Raw genomic sequence first — 19,199 nt, forward strand, 5'->3', positions numbered from 1 at the left:
GTATCAGTAACGAATTTGGTATTTGTTTGGCATATTACCCTGGTTACCTGTACCTTACCTGCATCTATACTCAATTGACTAAATAACAGTACTATAAATCTAAGGCCTTAAAGCAGTCTAGTAACAACAGTTGTGAAGAGCGGTTCTAGTAAAATTATCATTATGGATGAATTGTATAAATCAAAGTTAAACATTATCAAGTGCTGTGTAAAGAAAACAATCCCAAGTGCAATCGTAATAAATTACGTCTGGGAGTCACCATTTTGGATTTCAACATGACGTCTTAAATTTCTGCCACCTACTCGTCAAGACCATTCCGAAAAGACCCAGTCAGTCTAGATTCCAGACTGTGAACACTGGACTCTGCACTCTTCACGCTGGATTCTGGCCTCGATATTCTGTGCTATGGACTCTGGGGTCTTGATTCTGGACTCTGTTTCCTGAACTATAGACCCTGGACTCTGAACTCTAGAATCTGCACTCGGGACTCTGTATTCTGGACTCTTAGCTCTCCCCTCGGGACTCTAGGTTCTGGTCTCTGGTCTATGGACACTTAACTTTAGATCCTGGACTCTTCACTCTCATCGCTGGATGATGGACACTTGGTGCTGGCCTTGAATTTCTGTTTCAAATTTCTCTCTGGACTCTGAACCATGGGATCTGGTATCTGGGGTCTTGATCCTTCACTCTGGAATCTGAACTCTAGACTCTGTACTCTGAACTTTAGGCTCAGCACTCAAGTCTCTGAATTCTGAAATGTGGGCTCTCTCCTCGGGACTCTGAATTCTGGTCTCTGGACTCTGTGCTTTGGACTTTGGACTCTGAACTCGGGATTCTGGGCTCAGTATTTTCGGTTGAGGACTCTGGTCTCTGGACTCGGAACTCTGGTTTCAGGATTCTCGTCTCTGGATTCTGAGCTCTAGATTCTGGATGCTGCACTCTTCACGCTGAGTTCTGTACTCTGGACTCTCGCCTCGAGATTCTGTGTTATGGACTCTGGATTGTGGCCTCTGAGATCTGAGCTCTGTGCTCTGGAGTCTGAACTCTTGTTTCAGTATTTTGGATTAAGTTCGGGCTCTGGATTCTGGTCTTAGAGCTCTGAACTCTGGCCACAGTAATTTGGGTTGAGGACTGTGGGGTGTGGACTCTGGACCCAGGATTCTCGACTCTGTTCTCTGCACTCTGAACTCTGGACTCTGCATTCTAAGCTCTCGCCTCGAGATTCTGTGCTATGGACTCTGGACTGTAGACTGTGATCTCTGAGCTATGGGCTCTGGGTCTTGATTCTGGACATTAGAATCTAAACTGTGGACTCTGGACTCTATACTCTGGACCATGCACTCTACACTCGGGACTCCGGTTTCTGGACTCCGGACTTTCTCCTCGGGACTCTGGGTTCTGGTCGCTGGGCTATGGAATCTAAACTCTGGATTATTGAAGCTGAACTCTGAATTCTGGACTGTGAGCTCTGGAATCTGGGCTCTAAACTCTGGTCTCACTAGTCTCTGGGCTTTGGACTCTAGGTTTTCGACTCTGGCATCTGAGCTCTGAACTCTGCGCTGTGGACTCTGAACTTTGCACTAGGAACTCTGGGTTCTGATCGCTGCGCTATGGACTCTGGACTCTGCATTCTCGACACTGAACTCTGGATTCTGGACTCTAGACTCGCCTCAGTATTTTGGGTTAAAGGCCCTTGACTATGTGCTATGGAATCTGGAGTCTGGGTTCTCTCCTCGGGATTCTGGTCTCTGGGCTATGGAATCTAAACTCTGGATTTTCGAATCTGAACTCTGAATTCTGGACTCTGAGCTCTGGCATCTGGACTATAAACTCTGTTCTCACAATTTGGATTAGAAGCTCTGGACTTTACGCTTTGGGCTCTGGATTATATGCTGAGGACTCTGAGCTCAGTATTTTGGGATAAGCACTCTAGACTCTGGGCTCTGGCATCTGAACTCTGAACTCTAGGTTCTGAACTCTGCGCTCTGGACTCTGAACTCTGCACTTGGAACTCTGGATCGAGGACTCTGAACTCTGTCTTCGGAACTCTGGGTTCTAATCGTTGCACTATGGAATCTGAGCTCTGCATTCTCGACAGTGAACTCTGGATTGTGTACTCTAGACTCGCCTCAGTATTTTGGGTTAAGGACTCGCGACTCTGGTTTCTGGTATCTCTCCTCGGGACTTTGGACTCTGGGCTATGGAATCTGGAGTCTGGGTTCTCTACTCGGGATTCTTGATTCTGGTCGCTGGGCTATGGAATCTAAGCTTTGGATTATTTAATCTGAACTATGAATTCTGGACTCTGAGCTCTGGAATCTGGAGTCTAAACTCTGGTCTCACTATTTTGGATTACGGGCTCTTGACTTTGGGCTCTGGATTATATGCTGAGGACTCTGGGCTCAGTATTTTGGGATAAAAAGTCTAGACTCTGGTTTCTGGTCTCTGGCATCTGAACTTTGAACTTTGGGATCTCAACGCTGGGCTCTGGACTCTAAACTCTGCATCTGGAACTCTGGCTTTGGGACTCTGAACTGTATCTTCGGAACTCTGGGTTCTGATCGTTGCGCTATGGACTCTGGACCAGAGTTAAAAATATTCAAATTCATTGAATGAAAATTGATCATATTCAGCCGCATTCATTTTCAATATTCAGTGACGCAGCTGAAAACGTCAAACGAACAAACCGCCCATTCATCCATGCAGATTTTCATTCGTCTCCGATTATTACACGAAGCGCCCGTGCAGCAACGAATCAAACACACCAAAGTAGGCCCTGGCACAATGTAAGCGATGATGATTGTTGTTTCATATGCTTTACCGGCATTTGAAAACATTTTCCTAGATAAATAGCTAAATGAATATATTGTACGATATTCAACTGAATGAATAACATGGATATTTGAATGAATATTTTTTCTATTCACCGTGAGTCGCATCAGGTTCATTTTCAGCCGTCAACAAAGAGCTTCGATTATTTTTAACTCTGCTCTGGACTCTGCATTCTCGACACTGAACTCTGGATTCTGTACTCTAGACTCGCTTCAGTGTTTTGGGTTAAGGACTCGCGACTCTGGTTTCTGGTATCTCTCCTCGGGACTCTTGACTCTGGGCTATGGAATCTGGAGTCTGGGTTCTCTACTCGGGATTCTGGGTTCTGGTCGCTGGGCTATGGAACCTAAACTTTGGATTATCGAATCTGAATTCTGGACTCTGAGCTCTGGAATCTGGACTTTAAACTCTGGTCTCACTATTTTGGATTACGGGCTCTGGACTTTAGGCTCTGGGCTCTGGATCACATGCTGAGGAGTCTGGGCTCAGTATTGTGGGATAAGAACTCCAAAGTCTGGTTTCTGGTCTCTGGACTCTAGCTTTTGAACTCTGGACTCTGGCATCTGAACTCTGAACTCTGAGCTCTGAACTCTGCACTCGGAACTCTGGATTCGGTACTCTGAGCTCTGTCTTCGGAACTCTGGGTCCTGATCGCTGCGCTATGGACTCTAGACTCTGCATTCCCGGCACTGAACTCTGGATTCTGGACTCTAGACTCGCCTCAGTATTTTGGGTTAAGGACTCGCGACTCTGCTTTCTGGTCTCTCTCCTCGGGACTCTGGACTATGGAATCTGGAGTCTGGGTTCTTTCCTCGGTATTCTGGGTTCTGGTCGCTGGACTATGGACCCTGAATAAAAAATACATTGAAAAAAAAATTCAATTTGGATAAGGAAAAGATTTTTTTCAAATAACTTTTTTTCCTTGTAAGTGCCCAACTTAAATTTTTGACGGTAGGTAAGGAACATAATTACCTATTTTGGAACAAGATTTCATCCAAATCAAAGATGGGGCTTTTTTGTAAATAGACTTTAAATTGTTTAAATCAATTTCTTTCAGTGTAGGGCTCTGAATACGAATTAGCGCGAAATTCGTCTATATCGATCTGTTGCGGTCAAAGAAATTATCTAGCCATTTTGGCATTTTAACCATGTGGTGTCTTTGAGAAAATTTCAGCACAAGGAAAACCTGTGCTGTTGGCATCGACATATCAATGGCGAGTTCACCTAGTAGTAGTGAGATATGAAAAGTACTTTTTTACAAAATGTTATATCGAAAAACTGACGTTACTAATTATCTTTTTACGTATTGTTATTGGAATATGGAATGCATCTTGTGAAAAAATTCCAAAAAGAAATTTTTAGTTTATAATTATATTCTGCAAACTCCTACTTGTTTAAAATGCAATACAAAATCATTCGAAATATGATAACGCAAAAATTTCCGGTGCGTCGTAAAAAATCATATTATATGAAATGTTTTCTGTCAATAAGACAGCAAAAACGTTTTCAGAGGCGCTCCTGGAATTAGATGTCGATCTCGATCGATGCCAGGAGTACCACTAATCTCAATTGAATCTTAAAAGCGGCCCAGGAAAGAAAACACTATATGAAAACTCAATCGACCTACCTCTGAGTCGATTCCTAGTCCCATCAAAACTGTTCTAAATTTGAGCCAAATCACAGTCAAGTAAAGTTAACAGAGCACAGTGGGACGATTTCGAACTTAAGACCAAATGTGAAGGTTAAACGAAATTCTATTCATTTTTCTCGTATAGCTGAGCTACCCGATACAGTTTCGCAAGATGTTAAGTTATTTCGTCTTAAGTTTAATCATTATTAATATAGCTATGTGTGATTAACATTCAATGATTTCAACATAGAGGCCCGTTTAAAAATATCAGCAGTGACATGCGAGTCAGTTTTTGAACGCCAATAACTTCTATTATAGTCCACAAATATGAATCTACTGTGAAACAAATTCCGTAAATTGTACAATTACTATAAATAACGGAAATGATGGATTTTGTGAAAGCAGTAATTATCTGCGCCATGATTGGTCCGCACTATTCGACCGAGCGATCCTGCGCTGCTGGAACTGCCACTTTGTCCTCTAAATGACTGCAGCACGAATATAAAAATTTAACATGAGAAAAATGCATCAGTTTGTACAGTAATGTTTCGATTATATCACTATGCGTTTATATCAATACTCGTTTATATCACCCTCGATTATATCACGGTTTTATCTCGATTATATCACGCTTTTTGAAAAACAGACAAGGCACACTACGTTTTGATCCAATTAAGCCACATTTTGTGTCCTGGTACTTTTAGGATTTTTTTACAATTGATTTGCTTATTTACATGTAGGGTAATGAGCCTATTATTAGGTTTCGGACTATTTCGTTAAGGGTTTATATATGATGAGGTCGGTCAAAAGTCGAACTTTTTTATTCTTTTATCTTAAAGTATAGATTTTTAAGAAAGTATCTGAAATTTTTATAGAAATCTAAGTAGTTGTAGCGCTGTTCATCTCGTTACTTTAAGAGAATGGAGGCGTGGCGCGAAACTTACGTGAATAATCTCGGAATCATGTTTTACTAAGACGTTGTTGCAATGACTAGGATTGCCGAAATATCTTTCGGCCGATTTCTATTTTAGTTTTAAAACTTCGTAACTTATTTGCCGTGTCCTTAAGGGGCCGTCTGGAGGGGCCGTCTGGAAGGACCGTCTGGTGTAGCAGGCGAACAAATCGACTTCTTTTTAAATTGTTAGTTATCCGCAGGAAAATCTAACAAAATAATGAGAAAAACAAAATACGCAATATATGGTAGGTATGCCGAGATATGCATTTTCTCTTGAATCGATGTGAATACTTTACTTTTGAAAGGATTACATCAACAATTGGAGATGCGACTATTTCTATGGATGTTGAAATAACGAGAACTGAGTCGTAGTCTCTTAGAATATACTGATTTTAAAAGTCAAGATATTTGTCCAAAACCTTAACGTGCCAGATTTCTTCAGGTTTAGCTTTGGATGGTTCAACAATTTTAAGAAACGATACAGGATACGTAAAGTGAAGCTGTGTGGGAAAAAATATCCACTGATGCCATACCGTTTTACCCAATGTGTTGAACAAAGATGGCAGACGCTGCTCTGTTGGTTAGAGTCTTCAAATGGGTAGTGTGATTATACTAGCATGGCAAAAATAGGCTCATTATCCTACTATGATTTATTCTTTTGACTAACTGTAAGTTTTTATTACTTTTTGTTTATGAAAATACATGAGTGTAATGAATGTGATTTTTTGTTTTGTTTTGAATATATCACGCTTCAAATATATCACGCTAAAATACAGACCGACCGTGATATAATCGAAACATTACTGTATTCTGTCGTCTTAGCAGCTGCTGCGTGTGTTGTCAGCTCGAATTCTTCGGCGGCAATATGTTCAATGTCTGCCGCCACTGATAGCAGTTCTGTCTACTGGCTCACCAGTTTCATACATAAACAGAGAATAACAATGATCTTAAACCACAGAAACAATAAAACGCTAATATTTCAAGGATTTTATTCCACTATGTTTTTTGTAGTTAAATACACTTGCACTTCACTATTTAACAGTTACCGGTGTTTCGATTACTACTTGTACGTGTACATGGTACATGGTACATGTGCGCTGGCGATTGGGCGGTTGGGTGCGAGAGAATCGCGCTCTCTTGTTTTTTTTTTAATTCTATGTAGCCAAGGCGCGCGCTCTAGAGTACACTGCGGTGTATACATTGGAGTGTATATTGTAGTGTGCATTGGCGTGTGCTCTTTGGTTCGCTTTCTTCTGGCAAGTGACAGTCTTGTTGCGATTGACGAGTGGGCTAAACACTTCAAATATTACCAAAAAATTGGATCTTCGAACGAAATTACAATTTTACCTAATTTTGGTGGCCCGTTTGAGAAAGTTTGACTCTACATTTCTGGACTAGAAATATGCTGCAGGACAAAATTTATTCAAAATATAACAATGAAAAACTTTTCCAAAAATATTGAATTTTCGAAACTCAATATCTTCAATTTTGCCGTGGTGTAACGATTACGCATCCGAAAAACTAAACCACTAAAAATGTAGCAAAATTTCATTGAAATCAACAATATAATAATTCTACTGAAAATTGACTTTACCATGAATTGGTTCACTTTAAAGAAATGCCATCGATGCTAGCCAAAGAGTTGTGATTTCAAAAAACCTCCATTTCATGCAAATAAATTTCAACGTAAATCTGACACCACCTTTTCATATTCCAGCTATTTCTACTTCAAAGAACTGATTCATCAATCAGCAATATTCACGCTGGTTTTTTCACCATGAATAAAGCTTAACCTTTTAATATTCATGAACAACTTTTCATAGCAGATAGTTCTGCAAACATGAATCGAACTGTAATACATTAATTCGTGTACTATGTATTGTGAGTATATTGAAACCCATTTTGTTTGCCACAGTGCTTGTGTGTCAGTTCGAACTAACTTGATATCGTATCACATTAATAATACAGTGAAAATAAATACTGTCTACTACATCTCAGTATTTTAAATAATGTTTATTTAAAGCGGAAAATCCGAAAATGTTTATCAGATGGTCGATTATTAATAAGAGCTAGTTCACAACCCCCAAAATAACGTTCCAGAATCAGTCTGAAAATAATATAGCATGAAAGGGTTACCCATTCCCCGGATGACGTATCCTACCAACTATTTCCGGAATGCCGAATGAGTTGAATAATCCACCTGGCTGGATCGGATGAAATTTTTCAACCGAATAAACCAATTGAACGGAAAAGTAATGCATTGTGTTCGACACTGCACCGCTCTTCATTCAAAGCAAAAACAAACAAAGTATTGAACCGCAAAACACCCACTCATTGTCCGCTTCGTCGAATTGGAATCCGTTGCAAGTTAAACCACAAATTAGCGCTTACGCCTTCCATCATACGTACCCGCTTAGTCGAGAGAATAATTGGTTCAAATAGATTTTACTGCTTCGCCTATAACGGGGGGTTTGTGATAGAAATGTAATCCCACCCAGGACAGGACAGGGGGTGTGGGGTTTGGGATGTGCTGCTTACCGAGTACTGATGCGGTTCAGGTGTGATTGATCTGCCACAGTTGTGACTTGATGCGGCTAAACGCGTGTCATACACGCTGAATGAACTTGAATTTGATTTATTTGTGATGTTAATATCAATGCACTCGTTTGTCTGTGACCTTACATTCCACGTTGAGCTGGTATTGGTTGTGCATCGGAAAATTTATAGATCCAAGGTTCACTAGATCGGTGGTGGGAAAGATAATTACGACGTTGATTTTCGAAATTTCTAACGATATTTTATTTTTGGTAAGCTACAGTGTGGATGGCGTGTGCGGTGTTCTTTTGAGAAAAGAAGAATTAGTACTACAAACCTGTAATTTTTTATTGAAAATTTTGGAATTTTCATTCAAAAATTACCTTTTAGTAAAGCAAACTTTTTGCTATTAACTGGAACAAGAAATGCACTATTAAAAATTAATAACTGCGCTTTCACCGCTATCTTGATTATGACAAATAAACTTTGTATCTTAAGTGACTGTTTCAAGAAACCACACTGTCATGTTTATCCTACAGTGAGCTCTGAAAGTTCAAACTAAAAAGAATTAAACAAGCGGTTCATAGCACAGTGCAGTGCATTATACCGACTATTTTTTCATCTCCGCGAAGAGGAAAAGTAAACGGCAACTTTTCTTTTCATACAATAGTTGAAATGTGTTATTATAATTTATCTCTTGAAACTTTCCACCGGCGCTTGGACATCGAGGTGGAAGATACAATGAAATAGAGTCAAATTAGACATTAGATAAACGCTGTTGATAAGTGTAGACATTTATGATTCAGTCGAGCACATTTCAAGACGGCGCACATCGGGGTAAAACGTGCTAAAAACATCGTTCGGTAATTCTTACCATCTGCAATCGATTCCTTGGGCTTTTTCGAATAGAAATACTAGTTTTAGGGAATAATATTTAAATGTAAAAAACAAAAGTACTTTGTAAGGACCGCATACATTTTTTGTGATTTTTATGCTGAAGGTTTTTTAAACGACCTTTACATCGAATAACTCTGTCTGAATTTTATGCTTGAAATTTATATTCGATTTTTATATTCCAAGGGACCGTCCATATAATACGTGGATAGTTCAGAGGAAGGTAGCGGGAATAAAAAAAATCCACGTAGTCTATGGAGAGGGGGGGGGGGGGGGGTATGAGAATTCTCCACGTTTTCCATTGGTTATTTTCTTTCTTTTCTAGAATGTAGAACAAATTTGCATTTGCTTTTTTGTGAGTTCAGTTACAGAACTGTATGTGCGATTTAAGTGTTTCTCACTCTTAAATCGCACATACAGTTCGGTAACTGACCTCGAACGATTTTGCTCCCAGAAGGATTTGATCTCATCTTCTGTAAATTCGTCAATTTCCATTATTTTTGATAATTTGTTTCACGACCTAATTCAATAATTCAAATGTTACTTCCGTGTTGCGTTATTATGATGAATGCAAAAATGTGTCTTTCAGACACAAATTTTTTCTAAACTTTTTTTAAACTGACCAATCAATTTTAACCAATCATTTTGAAATTTTGCGCAGTTATTTTTCACATCATTCCTCACGGAACTACGTGAGCTTTTGTAAAAATTACTATCACTACTATTTTTACATTAACACATTAGTACATTTATTTAGTGAAAATGGGATTTTTGCTTCAAAGTGCTACGAAAAATCCAAAAGTCGAAAAACAAGAAAAAGATCAGCTCACATTTGCTTTCTAATCTCTTAGATAGATAGTAACGGAGAAAGAATGCAAAAGGGGATAGATAAATATTTTAAGGTGCATATTTGCATAGATATAAATAGAAGGGAGTGTGAACTGCATAGGCTGTTTTGGTGATTATTTCAATGTCGTTATGACCAATGGACTTCAAGGGTAATATCGCTATTTCAGTTAATTGCTATGTAAATATATCTTCTTCATATTTACATGGGAATTTGAACGACTGTCTAAGTCAATTATTATCAAAACGAATGTTGGTTACTGCCCGACGTTTCGGCCTTTGATGTTGGCCTTTAACTAGGAAAATACGGATATTTATAGCTTGCGATTAATCCTGTTTCATTCGGGATTCTCTTTGCGGAGAAACAAACTAATTTATCCTATATAAACCAGTATCATTGAAAACGAAATGGTTAAAACTATAACTCCATACCAACTCAGAGAAATTCTGAACTCAGATTTTAAAATAAATTTTAAAATACATTTGTGGTAGTGCAAGTGGCCATTAAAAATGTTTTTAGTCACAAAACGGCTTTTGTCGATTCTGAAACTCATCAATACAGGCATGAAAATTCTTGAAATTTTGAATCATCCTTTTTGTAAAAATACAATTTCAAATATTTGGTCGCATTGATCTTGCAAAAGGTACCTTGAGGATTTCAGTATAATTCCGTACCATGTTTTGCAACACAGTAATGTTTATGGCACAAATATAGTCAGATCAACTGTTTATCCAATGCATGAACATTTTCCTGAGATATTCAAGGATTTTCTTGGCTAGAGTATATATCAGCATACACTATATAATTTAATTAAATTGGAGTTGATGTTAATTTCGATTTTTGGCCACCTATAGTGCGCCTCCCTATAGTGCGTCTGTGCGACGTGAAATGATTCATGATTCATTACATCTTGAACATGATACGGTTTTCGTGATAGTGAATTAGTTTACAAAATCAAAACATAGTTTCTCGTGAACTAGTTCACGAAATTCGGAATATTGTTTGTGAATCCTTTTAATCGTCGTAAACTAATTCATGATTCTTAATATATTAGTCACGATTCAACATCTGTGGTCGTGAATTAGTTCAAAGAATCATAAAATGATATTCATATATACGTGAATTGGTTCATGATCCTTAGCGAATTAATCACGACTGACCATTCGTGCCCATGCTATAGTTCACAAAATCATGAAATCTTATTCACGAAAACGCGAGCTGTTTCAGGATTCCTAGTATAATGTTCACGACTGGCCATTCGTGCTCATGCAAAATCATAAAACATTTTTCATGGATTCATAAACTAGTTCATGACTCCTAGCACTTGATTCACGATCATCTTGAGCGCTCGTGATATTTGAAAGATATCTAATCATATCCATGTGCAAACGTCAGGAAATTTTCACGGGAACTATTTCACCAAATTTGTTTTTTATGAAATATCATATCATTATGTCCACATTCTAGCTACTAAAAATAGGTCAGAGCTAAAATTATTAGGACCTCGAACATTTATTTGATAATGTTCAATGTGATGTCCGGATGGAAAACAAAAACTGCGCTGAGCACCAAAAATACGTTATTGAGCCACAAATCGTGTTCGTAGTATAGTTCACAAAAGAAGATACCGCGAATCAGTCACACTTTTTTTTAGCTCATATTGTCAGGTTACTCCGAATAAAAGATCCGATTGTAATTAAATATGAACATGAGTCACATTAATACACGTATCAAATTCAAAAGTGAGCTCAAGAATAAAATATCACGATAACGCGCATATAAATTACGAAAATCGTTACTAAGATCCTGAAATCATGTACGCTACTCGTGACTACGATATCATACATCGTGACTAAGTTCATGAAATCATGAACACAAATCACTATTCGTGGTGAAAATATTAAGATTACGTAAATAGTTACTAAGATTCCGAAATTATGAACATAAATCGCGCTACTCTGCCAGAAAAATCCAATAGTAAACTTATGTATAAAATATCACGGTAACATGATGAGAAATTACGAGAATCACGACAAAGCTCCTGAAATCATGAACATCGTTTAAATGTCGGTTCTTCTTGTTGAAATACTGTGTACAAACTAGCGTATATCCATATTATGAACAAGAATCATAACAAAAACTAAACATGGCCAGGGAACAACCAAAGTAACCCAATCCAACATTGGAATGTAATGCCATGTATATTTTTGGCGCGCACTAGCTTTTCGAAAACATAAACAGTTTTATAAATACGAGGTTGATTATTCATAATTTCAGGAACTTGGTCACGATTTTCAGAAATCTTTCAAGAATTCAAGAATTTATGAAAGTGCGGCATTTCTGGGGCTATTTCCAGGACATCAGGCATTGCATTTATCGTTCATATGAGTGAATGAGTCCGGATAATTTGCTACTGCGACAATAAAAACTCACATTTTCACACGAAAAGTTATTGGCACTCACACAACTTCTCCGGATAAATAAAACGTGTTATTTCTCCGGATAAAGAAAACCGCCGGAGAATGAGCGAATGAGTTTATCGTGGTATCCTTTTTGTGCTCGCTGCCTTGCTGTCGCAATTCCAAAACACGAAAAAACAAGTCTGTCGTACTTCTTTGCCGCTCTCCTTTGAAATTAAGTTTATATTTTGACGCTTTCATTGATTTCTACGAAATTAAAATATTATCACCTTCTCCGGTGAGAAGGAAAAAATCAAATTAACCTTTTCCGGAAAATTTATTCTCACGCTATTTGTGGAGACGGAGTATTCTGCAACTCATCTTATCTCGGAAAAGTTGGACATCGGATAAGCCTCTTCTCGCGTGATTGAGAGAGAATTACAATCCCTGCAGGACATAAATGACCAAAACCTATCTAATAGTTCGTATCCTGAGCAGGTTAAGCACGTTACTGAACAATTGAGTTCAAATTATTTCGTAGAATCCAACATTCAATTAATTCTACTGCAACTTGTAATATACGTCCATAGTCTTGGCGCAAGATTCCGTTGATGAAGCTCCCGCCAAATATATTCGCCGTTTAACATTAGTCTAAGTTATTAAAAAAAGAAAAACATATTTTTCAATAGTCGAACGTTTGTTTCTCAACAGGAAACTATTGTCTTATTATTTTCGTAACAATTCATTGTCATAGATAAGATGCAGAAATTGACGTTGCTTCCTTTTTTGGCAAAATTTCACTTTAGTATATTTTTTCATGCTTTTATTTGACACGACATTTGCGAAAGCTTTTTACGCCAGTTTTTTTTACATAGCATGTTACAAAAATCTTTAAGCTAATTTTAACTATACTAGTAATTTCTCTAAAACTACCACTGTAATCACTTTATTGTTTGCTTATTTTCTTAGATTCTTGTAGTTCATAATGATATTGTATTTTCGAGTGCATTTATTTACTTTTTTCTGCTATTGAACTCAAAACAAAACTGTATATTCTAGGACACTTTAATTGGCGAATGATTAGCCTTGGAGGAGATAAATTTAATTAAATTTTGACGGACACTGTGTTTAGAAAATGATAGATAAGTTCCATGTATAGAAGATCGTGGTAAGCCAGGATTCAACAGGAACATGGTTTGGTCTTCCTCGGGCTTGTAAAGAGTATACTAATCGTGATCTGGCTTCACGATATTCAGTGCAGGACCAAACAACATGCTCAATGTCGTGGTAACCCTTTTAGTATATTTTAAGCAGTCACTCTGATGGCGAACCAGGTTCTTCGAAGGGTCAGTTTTGTAGCCTGCATTAAAACCCATTGACCAATCTATCTTGAGATTGATAATATATTCATAATATACAAGTATGTTACATTATCATCCAATAAGAAACTATTTGACTTGAAGAACAGCTCACGAACTGAACAATGATCAGTATAATTATTATTCGTTCAATGAATATACGAAATTTCCAAACCAATATCTGATTTGGCAAGCGATTCGCAAATGTTGTGAGATATGTGTTGCCAACATAAGAATCAAGAACCACGAGGGTGCTGTAAAAAAATTTGAAGAATGACGTCAAGTAAAAGAAATTGGAAAGGAAATAGAGAACAATAAATTTTATAAATCGTAACTGACTAGTTGTACATCATTTGGTTTTATGAGTATCGGAGTAATTTCGGGGAGCGATCTTTCGTTTATCATTTTTTTTTGGAATATGCGTTTTGTAATACTCAGCTTCCATTTCATTGTCTCAGAATTATCTTGTTATTCCTTCAGTTTTCATTAGAAAATAGTTCACCAATATTGAAACTTTTTCTTCTTGTCTAAGTAATTAAAAAGTTTCTAAATTATGTCCAGCTAAAGAGCGAATAGTTGTAGTCGGAAAACCATTTCTGGATCATTTTCTCATAGTGTCGATTCAAGTTGAAATTTTAAAACGCTTTTCTCTCTCCTACGTTGAAATAAAAGAAATTACTATTCCTCGTCCCGAATACGAAATTTTACATAACACGTGCACAGCATCGGTACCTACAATTCCACTGCTAAGTTGTAAAAAGATTGAAACATTAAATCGGGCACACGAATATTATTGCAGGCTCTTAAACGTGGTTTCCCGCAGGTGCAACTATAACTTCCCCAGAGAACCAAACTTTTCAACTGTCTGTGATACGTGGATGGGATATGCACTTGTATTATATAAGTGATAACTTTTTCAGTAAAAAGTTACAAACTGAACGAAGAGCAGCTTTTTTAGCCTCCGGAAGTAAAGCGAAGGAGTCCGTTTCCTTTTTGTTTTCTTTTACATAGTGTGAAACAGGAAGCAGCACGTTCCTTTTGCGATCATGCGCCGATTTACTAATGTCCGCTTTGACTTCTGTGAATTCTGTGTAGATACTTTTCGACACGTTTTGTCGCATAAAATTATATTATTGTTCTGTAGAAAGGGGAGTTGGTTGCAACTTGGTCTCCAATTATAAAATGCTTAATCTCATCCAATGTCCTGTACCTTTCGTACTTGCATTGCTTTAAACTTGTCCAGTAAAAAAATTAAAATAAAAAAGACTCGCGTTCCAGCATCTCCGCTTGTCTCAGTCATCCCAGGGTCATACAAGTTGCATGAATCAAACCGGCACCGCATCTTCTTTGGATGCTTTTCGGTCGTCTGGATGACGTCACCGCGAAAGAATGTGCCAGGGCCAAAGGCTTGTCGTTTATGAACAAAAGAATCGAAAGAAAGGCTTCAACAACGGACATGGCGGGGTGGTGTGCTGCACGCTTGACTGTGGGATCGTCCGCAGCCCGTGGTAGATCTCAAGCGTGAAGGAAGAATTTTTCTCCACCTAGCTTTTCTTTTCTTCCCTCGGGGCCTCGGGCAGGGCTTCTTACTGCTGAAGCAAGTTATATTTAAATGTGGCCAGGCGCACTCTCTTGTGGCTTCGTTAAAAACGATTTCAAGAGATGAATTTAAGATTTATTCTTCTGAGTCTGCCTGCAGTTTGCTGATTCCGGAGTTATGTTACCATTTTCCGCAGCGGAAACTTCCCCACAAACTCATGATTTTATGTGCACATTCCCACATCTTTCTGCAGATATTGGATTACCTGTTCAGTTTACTACCTCATGCATAAAGTGTACATTTCTTCATTCCCGTTTCCCAGAAGCTCACCTTTCATGTGTTGAAATGTGAGTTCCGAACTCGCAATTCGAATCTTGCGCGAAATTGTGTGCCCATACATTTATGCATGTGACGTTATCTGACCGTGCCAATCTTGGACTAATTCCATTATTTCTCCATTTACAGATTACCTGCTGCAGCTCTCCCGACAGTCCGAGAACAAAACTTTGAGTCTGTTCTCGACGGTATACCGTAAGATGTCCCCCCTATCGCGGGAGCCGATTCTGGAGCTGTACGAAACTATCCGGAATCATCTAACGTCGGCATCGTTCACCGACGACCTTGGTCTAGTCACAGACAAATTCTTCCGGAATCTTTTCCCGGTGGCGTATCACCACGCAGTGGTCCACGCCGATAAAGATGTAGACTTTCACAATGACTACAAGAACTGTCTTATTCACACGTACGATGATCTGAAACCATTCGGAGATATTCCACAGCAGCTGGCAAACTCACTGGTGACTAGCGTAGGTGCTGCCAGTGTTCTACTTCGAGTACTGCGAGAGGGTTCGGAGGTGCTCAACAAACTTGACGAGCTGGGTACGGAAAACCTACAAGAAACCTGCAAAATAGCTCTATTGAGGATGAACTATTGTGCGAGCTGTAAAAGGTACAACCACAACCACGCGAAACCGTGCGCTGGATTATGCAAGAATGTTATGAGGTATTAGTTTTATTAAAAACATCTGGAAATATTTAATTATGACTGATGATTCTTCTCGTTCAAGGGGTTGCTTGATGCAGTACGTTGGCGTTCTAAACCAGGATTGGTACACTTTCACGGAAGCCATCGTCCCGCTAATAAATGCCGTTCGTTCGAACGAAGGCATCGAAGCAGAAATAAAAGGCATGGATGGAAAACTATCCAGTGCCATAATGCACGCCATGGAGAATGGACCGCAGCTTGAAGTGAAGGTGATTATTGTCATTCAAATTATACCTACTGAATTAATTAGTAACGCATGCAATAAATCGTCCGCGGGGCGGATGGCGACGTTGGATTAATTGCACTAGCTAAATTTAAATAGAATTCCCAGCTTCCATAACTGGTGCGGTAGCAAGCATTTTTGCAGGATATACGAACATTGTTGGTACAGGCTGAGGCGAGGACAATTCTATTGTTGGCGTTGTTGTGCTGTTTCCGCATCCGATATATACGGGAAATAACATCGTGAAACTGATGATTTTGAAATTCGAAATATGCGCGATCATTAGGGTGACAATGTTTTGACAATATTTATATGAAAAAAAATCCCACGACACACACCCCCCAGCGCCGTTTCAAATCAAGAAAAAAATGACTGTTCAGATTTTGGAGGTATCGGTTAACCCTATCCTGTGATTTACAATGACGGTTTTGCATACAACTATGTATGCCAAACATGACCCCCTTCGGCACCGATTTCCGCTGGCCAACCAGGTCAACGATTTGGCTGAAAATGTGTCCTAAAACTGCGCTCAAAATCTGGGTCAATATGACCCGCTAACACCTTATTCGTAATTTTTTTTTGTACAAATCGTTTCTCTCCATGAAAGAGTAAAAGTAAAAAAATGCACTCCTAGGTGCAAAGCTTAAAAAGTTATCGCATTTTGAAAGTTCATTTTCGGTCATATTTACCCCAACACCTAAATAAGGTTAATTAGACCCACTGAAAGCGTGCTGCGTTCAAAATTTCATGTTTTAATATTTGGAAAATTTAAAGAAGGAAGGGGTTGAAATACATGAACGGTTGAAAATAGAAAAAAAAATACGAAACAAAACAAACAAGAGCCGTAAAAGAAATATAAAAAAAATTCGTCCCAAGAACGTAAAAATTAAAAAAAAAATCATTGCTATGCCAAATTATTTCAAAATGATCAATCATTCTTGAAAAAAAAATCTTTTCAATGATAAATAAAAGTTTTGGAAAAAAATTGTTTAGGGACACTTTGGTGATCACACTGATAGAATATATTCGTAAATCGCTGAGAATTGGATTCGTATAGACAATTTTCATAAAATATACGAATTTGTTCGTACATATGATGAATCATTCGTAGTTCAATTGAAACACTTTTATTTTTTATTACGAGTTTTTCGTGAAAACCACGAAACGACTTTCGTTGGCTTATTACGAAACGGCTTAATTAGGCAAACGAATTGTTCACTGTTATATACGAAAGTCTTCTTAATATTTACGAGCATCATCCGTCAACGTCAAAAAAGAGGTAGAATATGGGTCAATAATTGTTGATCATCACGACGATCTGGGTCTGACTATGTATTTAGTAATCGTATCCGTGTCCTCCGGTTTCAGGAAAATTTCCTGAACCTCTTTCGCTTCCAGTTGATCCATAATCAGGAGCAGAATGGATCCAGTTGAGCCATCGCGAACTGCTCGTTGGTTTTGTATGAAGAAGTTTGAGTTTTTCTCTACTGGAGCCATGTAAAAATATGCTATTAAACACGAAATGAATTCGTGCGACCAACAAAATCGTTCGTAATATACACAACCGTTTATTAAAATAAACGAAACATTTCGTTTCATTCCGAAAAAATATTGCTGTTTTCAACAATAACACTAAATTTGTAAAATTCACGAAAACTTTCGTACAACAAGTGGTCATTACTTCCCACCACAATCTTTCTAGTCCTTAATAGAGGTGAGCAGGTTGAAATAAAATCGATTTCGCCAGTTAAAAAAATCGTTGTTGTCATGGATCATTGTTGTAATCCTAAAAGAACGATTGAAAAAATATGGTAATAAATGCGAAAACTTTTCTAAGATAAACGAAATGAATTCGTGCAACCAACAAAATCGTCCGTATTATACGCAAACATTTATTAAAATAAACGAATCATTTCGTTTCATTTACCAAAATGATGTCCTTATCAACGACAACAATCGTGCAATGTACACTAAAGAAGTAAATATTACGAAAACTTTCGTTCATCATGCGGCCATTTCTTCATACCAAATCGATTTTGCCAGATCGGTTTTTTAAATAAAAAAATCGGTGTTGTCAAATATCGATCCCAAAAGATCGAATGAAAAAAAATATGCTAATAAATACGAAAACTTTTCTAAGACGAACGAAATTAATTCGTGAGACAAACGAAATCGTTCGTAATATACACAAACGTATATTAAAATAAACAAAACATTTCGCTTCATTCACGAAAAATAATGTCGTTATCAACGATAATATTCGTGCAGTGTACACTAAATAAGTAAAATTTACGAAAACTTTCGTTCATCAAGCGGCCATTACTTCACACCACAAACTTTCTAGTCCTCTATAGATGCGAGCAGGTTGAAATTAAATCGATTTTGCCAGTTCGATCCTATTAGTTTAAAAAATCGTTATTGTCATTAATCGAGCCTAAAAGATCGATTGAAAAAAAAATTAAAGGGTTGTGTACAGGACACGACCACGGTGACATTAAAAATGTAGCTTTTTTCAAGAGTGTGCAAATGTATTTTATCTATCATACATATCGACTCATTTTCTTGCTCACTCGCCTGTTTTTTATGTTACAATTTGCTATATACCCTCCCCATTAAAACATAATTTATTGAAGGTCTTTTAACGGTAATCTATTAATTAATCAAGTATCTCACTAGGTGATTGGCATTATTTGGCTAATCCATCTAGTAAAAATAGGCTGGTCTGTCCAGAAAATATATTTAAAAGAAAAGTTCCATATTTAGAACCGTGACGAGGAAGCCCACGCCCAGCAACGGAAATATACAGATTCTTCATGAAATATGAAATTTCATTTTCCATTTAAATTTTCAATAATGTATTAATGAACTTAAGTAAACAATCTTAAGGTTAAGTATTTCTTGATCGATTAGTGGTGAAAAAATTGAAATTATTTGATAAATT

General features: G+C 37.8%; 1 protein-coding gene across 1 annotated transcript in view; it reads left to right on the top strand.

The window, feature by feature from the left end:
• LOC131693571 (division abnormally delayed protein) overlaps nucleotides 1-19,199 on the top strand; it is a 290,533-nt gene that overhangs the window by 231,878 nt on the left and 39,456 nt on the right. Inside the window, exons 3-4 of the mRNA XM_058981494.1 lie at nucleotides 15,456-15,993; nucleotides 16,058-16,244. Of these exons, the coding sequence (XP_058837477.1) occupies nucleotides 15,456-15,993; nucleotides 16,058-16,244 (725 nt within the window). The remainder of the gene's footprint in view (nucleotides 1-15,455; nucleotides 15,994-16,057; nucleotides 16,245-19,199) is intronic.

Source organism: Topomyia yanbarensis, chromosome 3 (assembly GCF_030247195.1).
Source record: "Topomyia yanbarensis strain Yona2022 chromosome 3, ASM3024719v1, whole genome shotgun sequence".
NCBI lineage: Eukaryota > Metazoa > Arthropoda > Insecta > Diptera > Culicidae > Topomyia > Topomyia yanbarensis.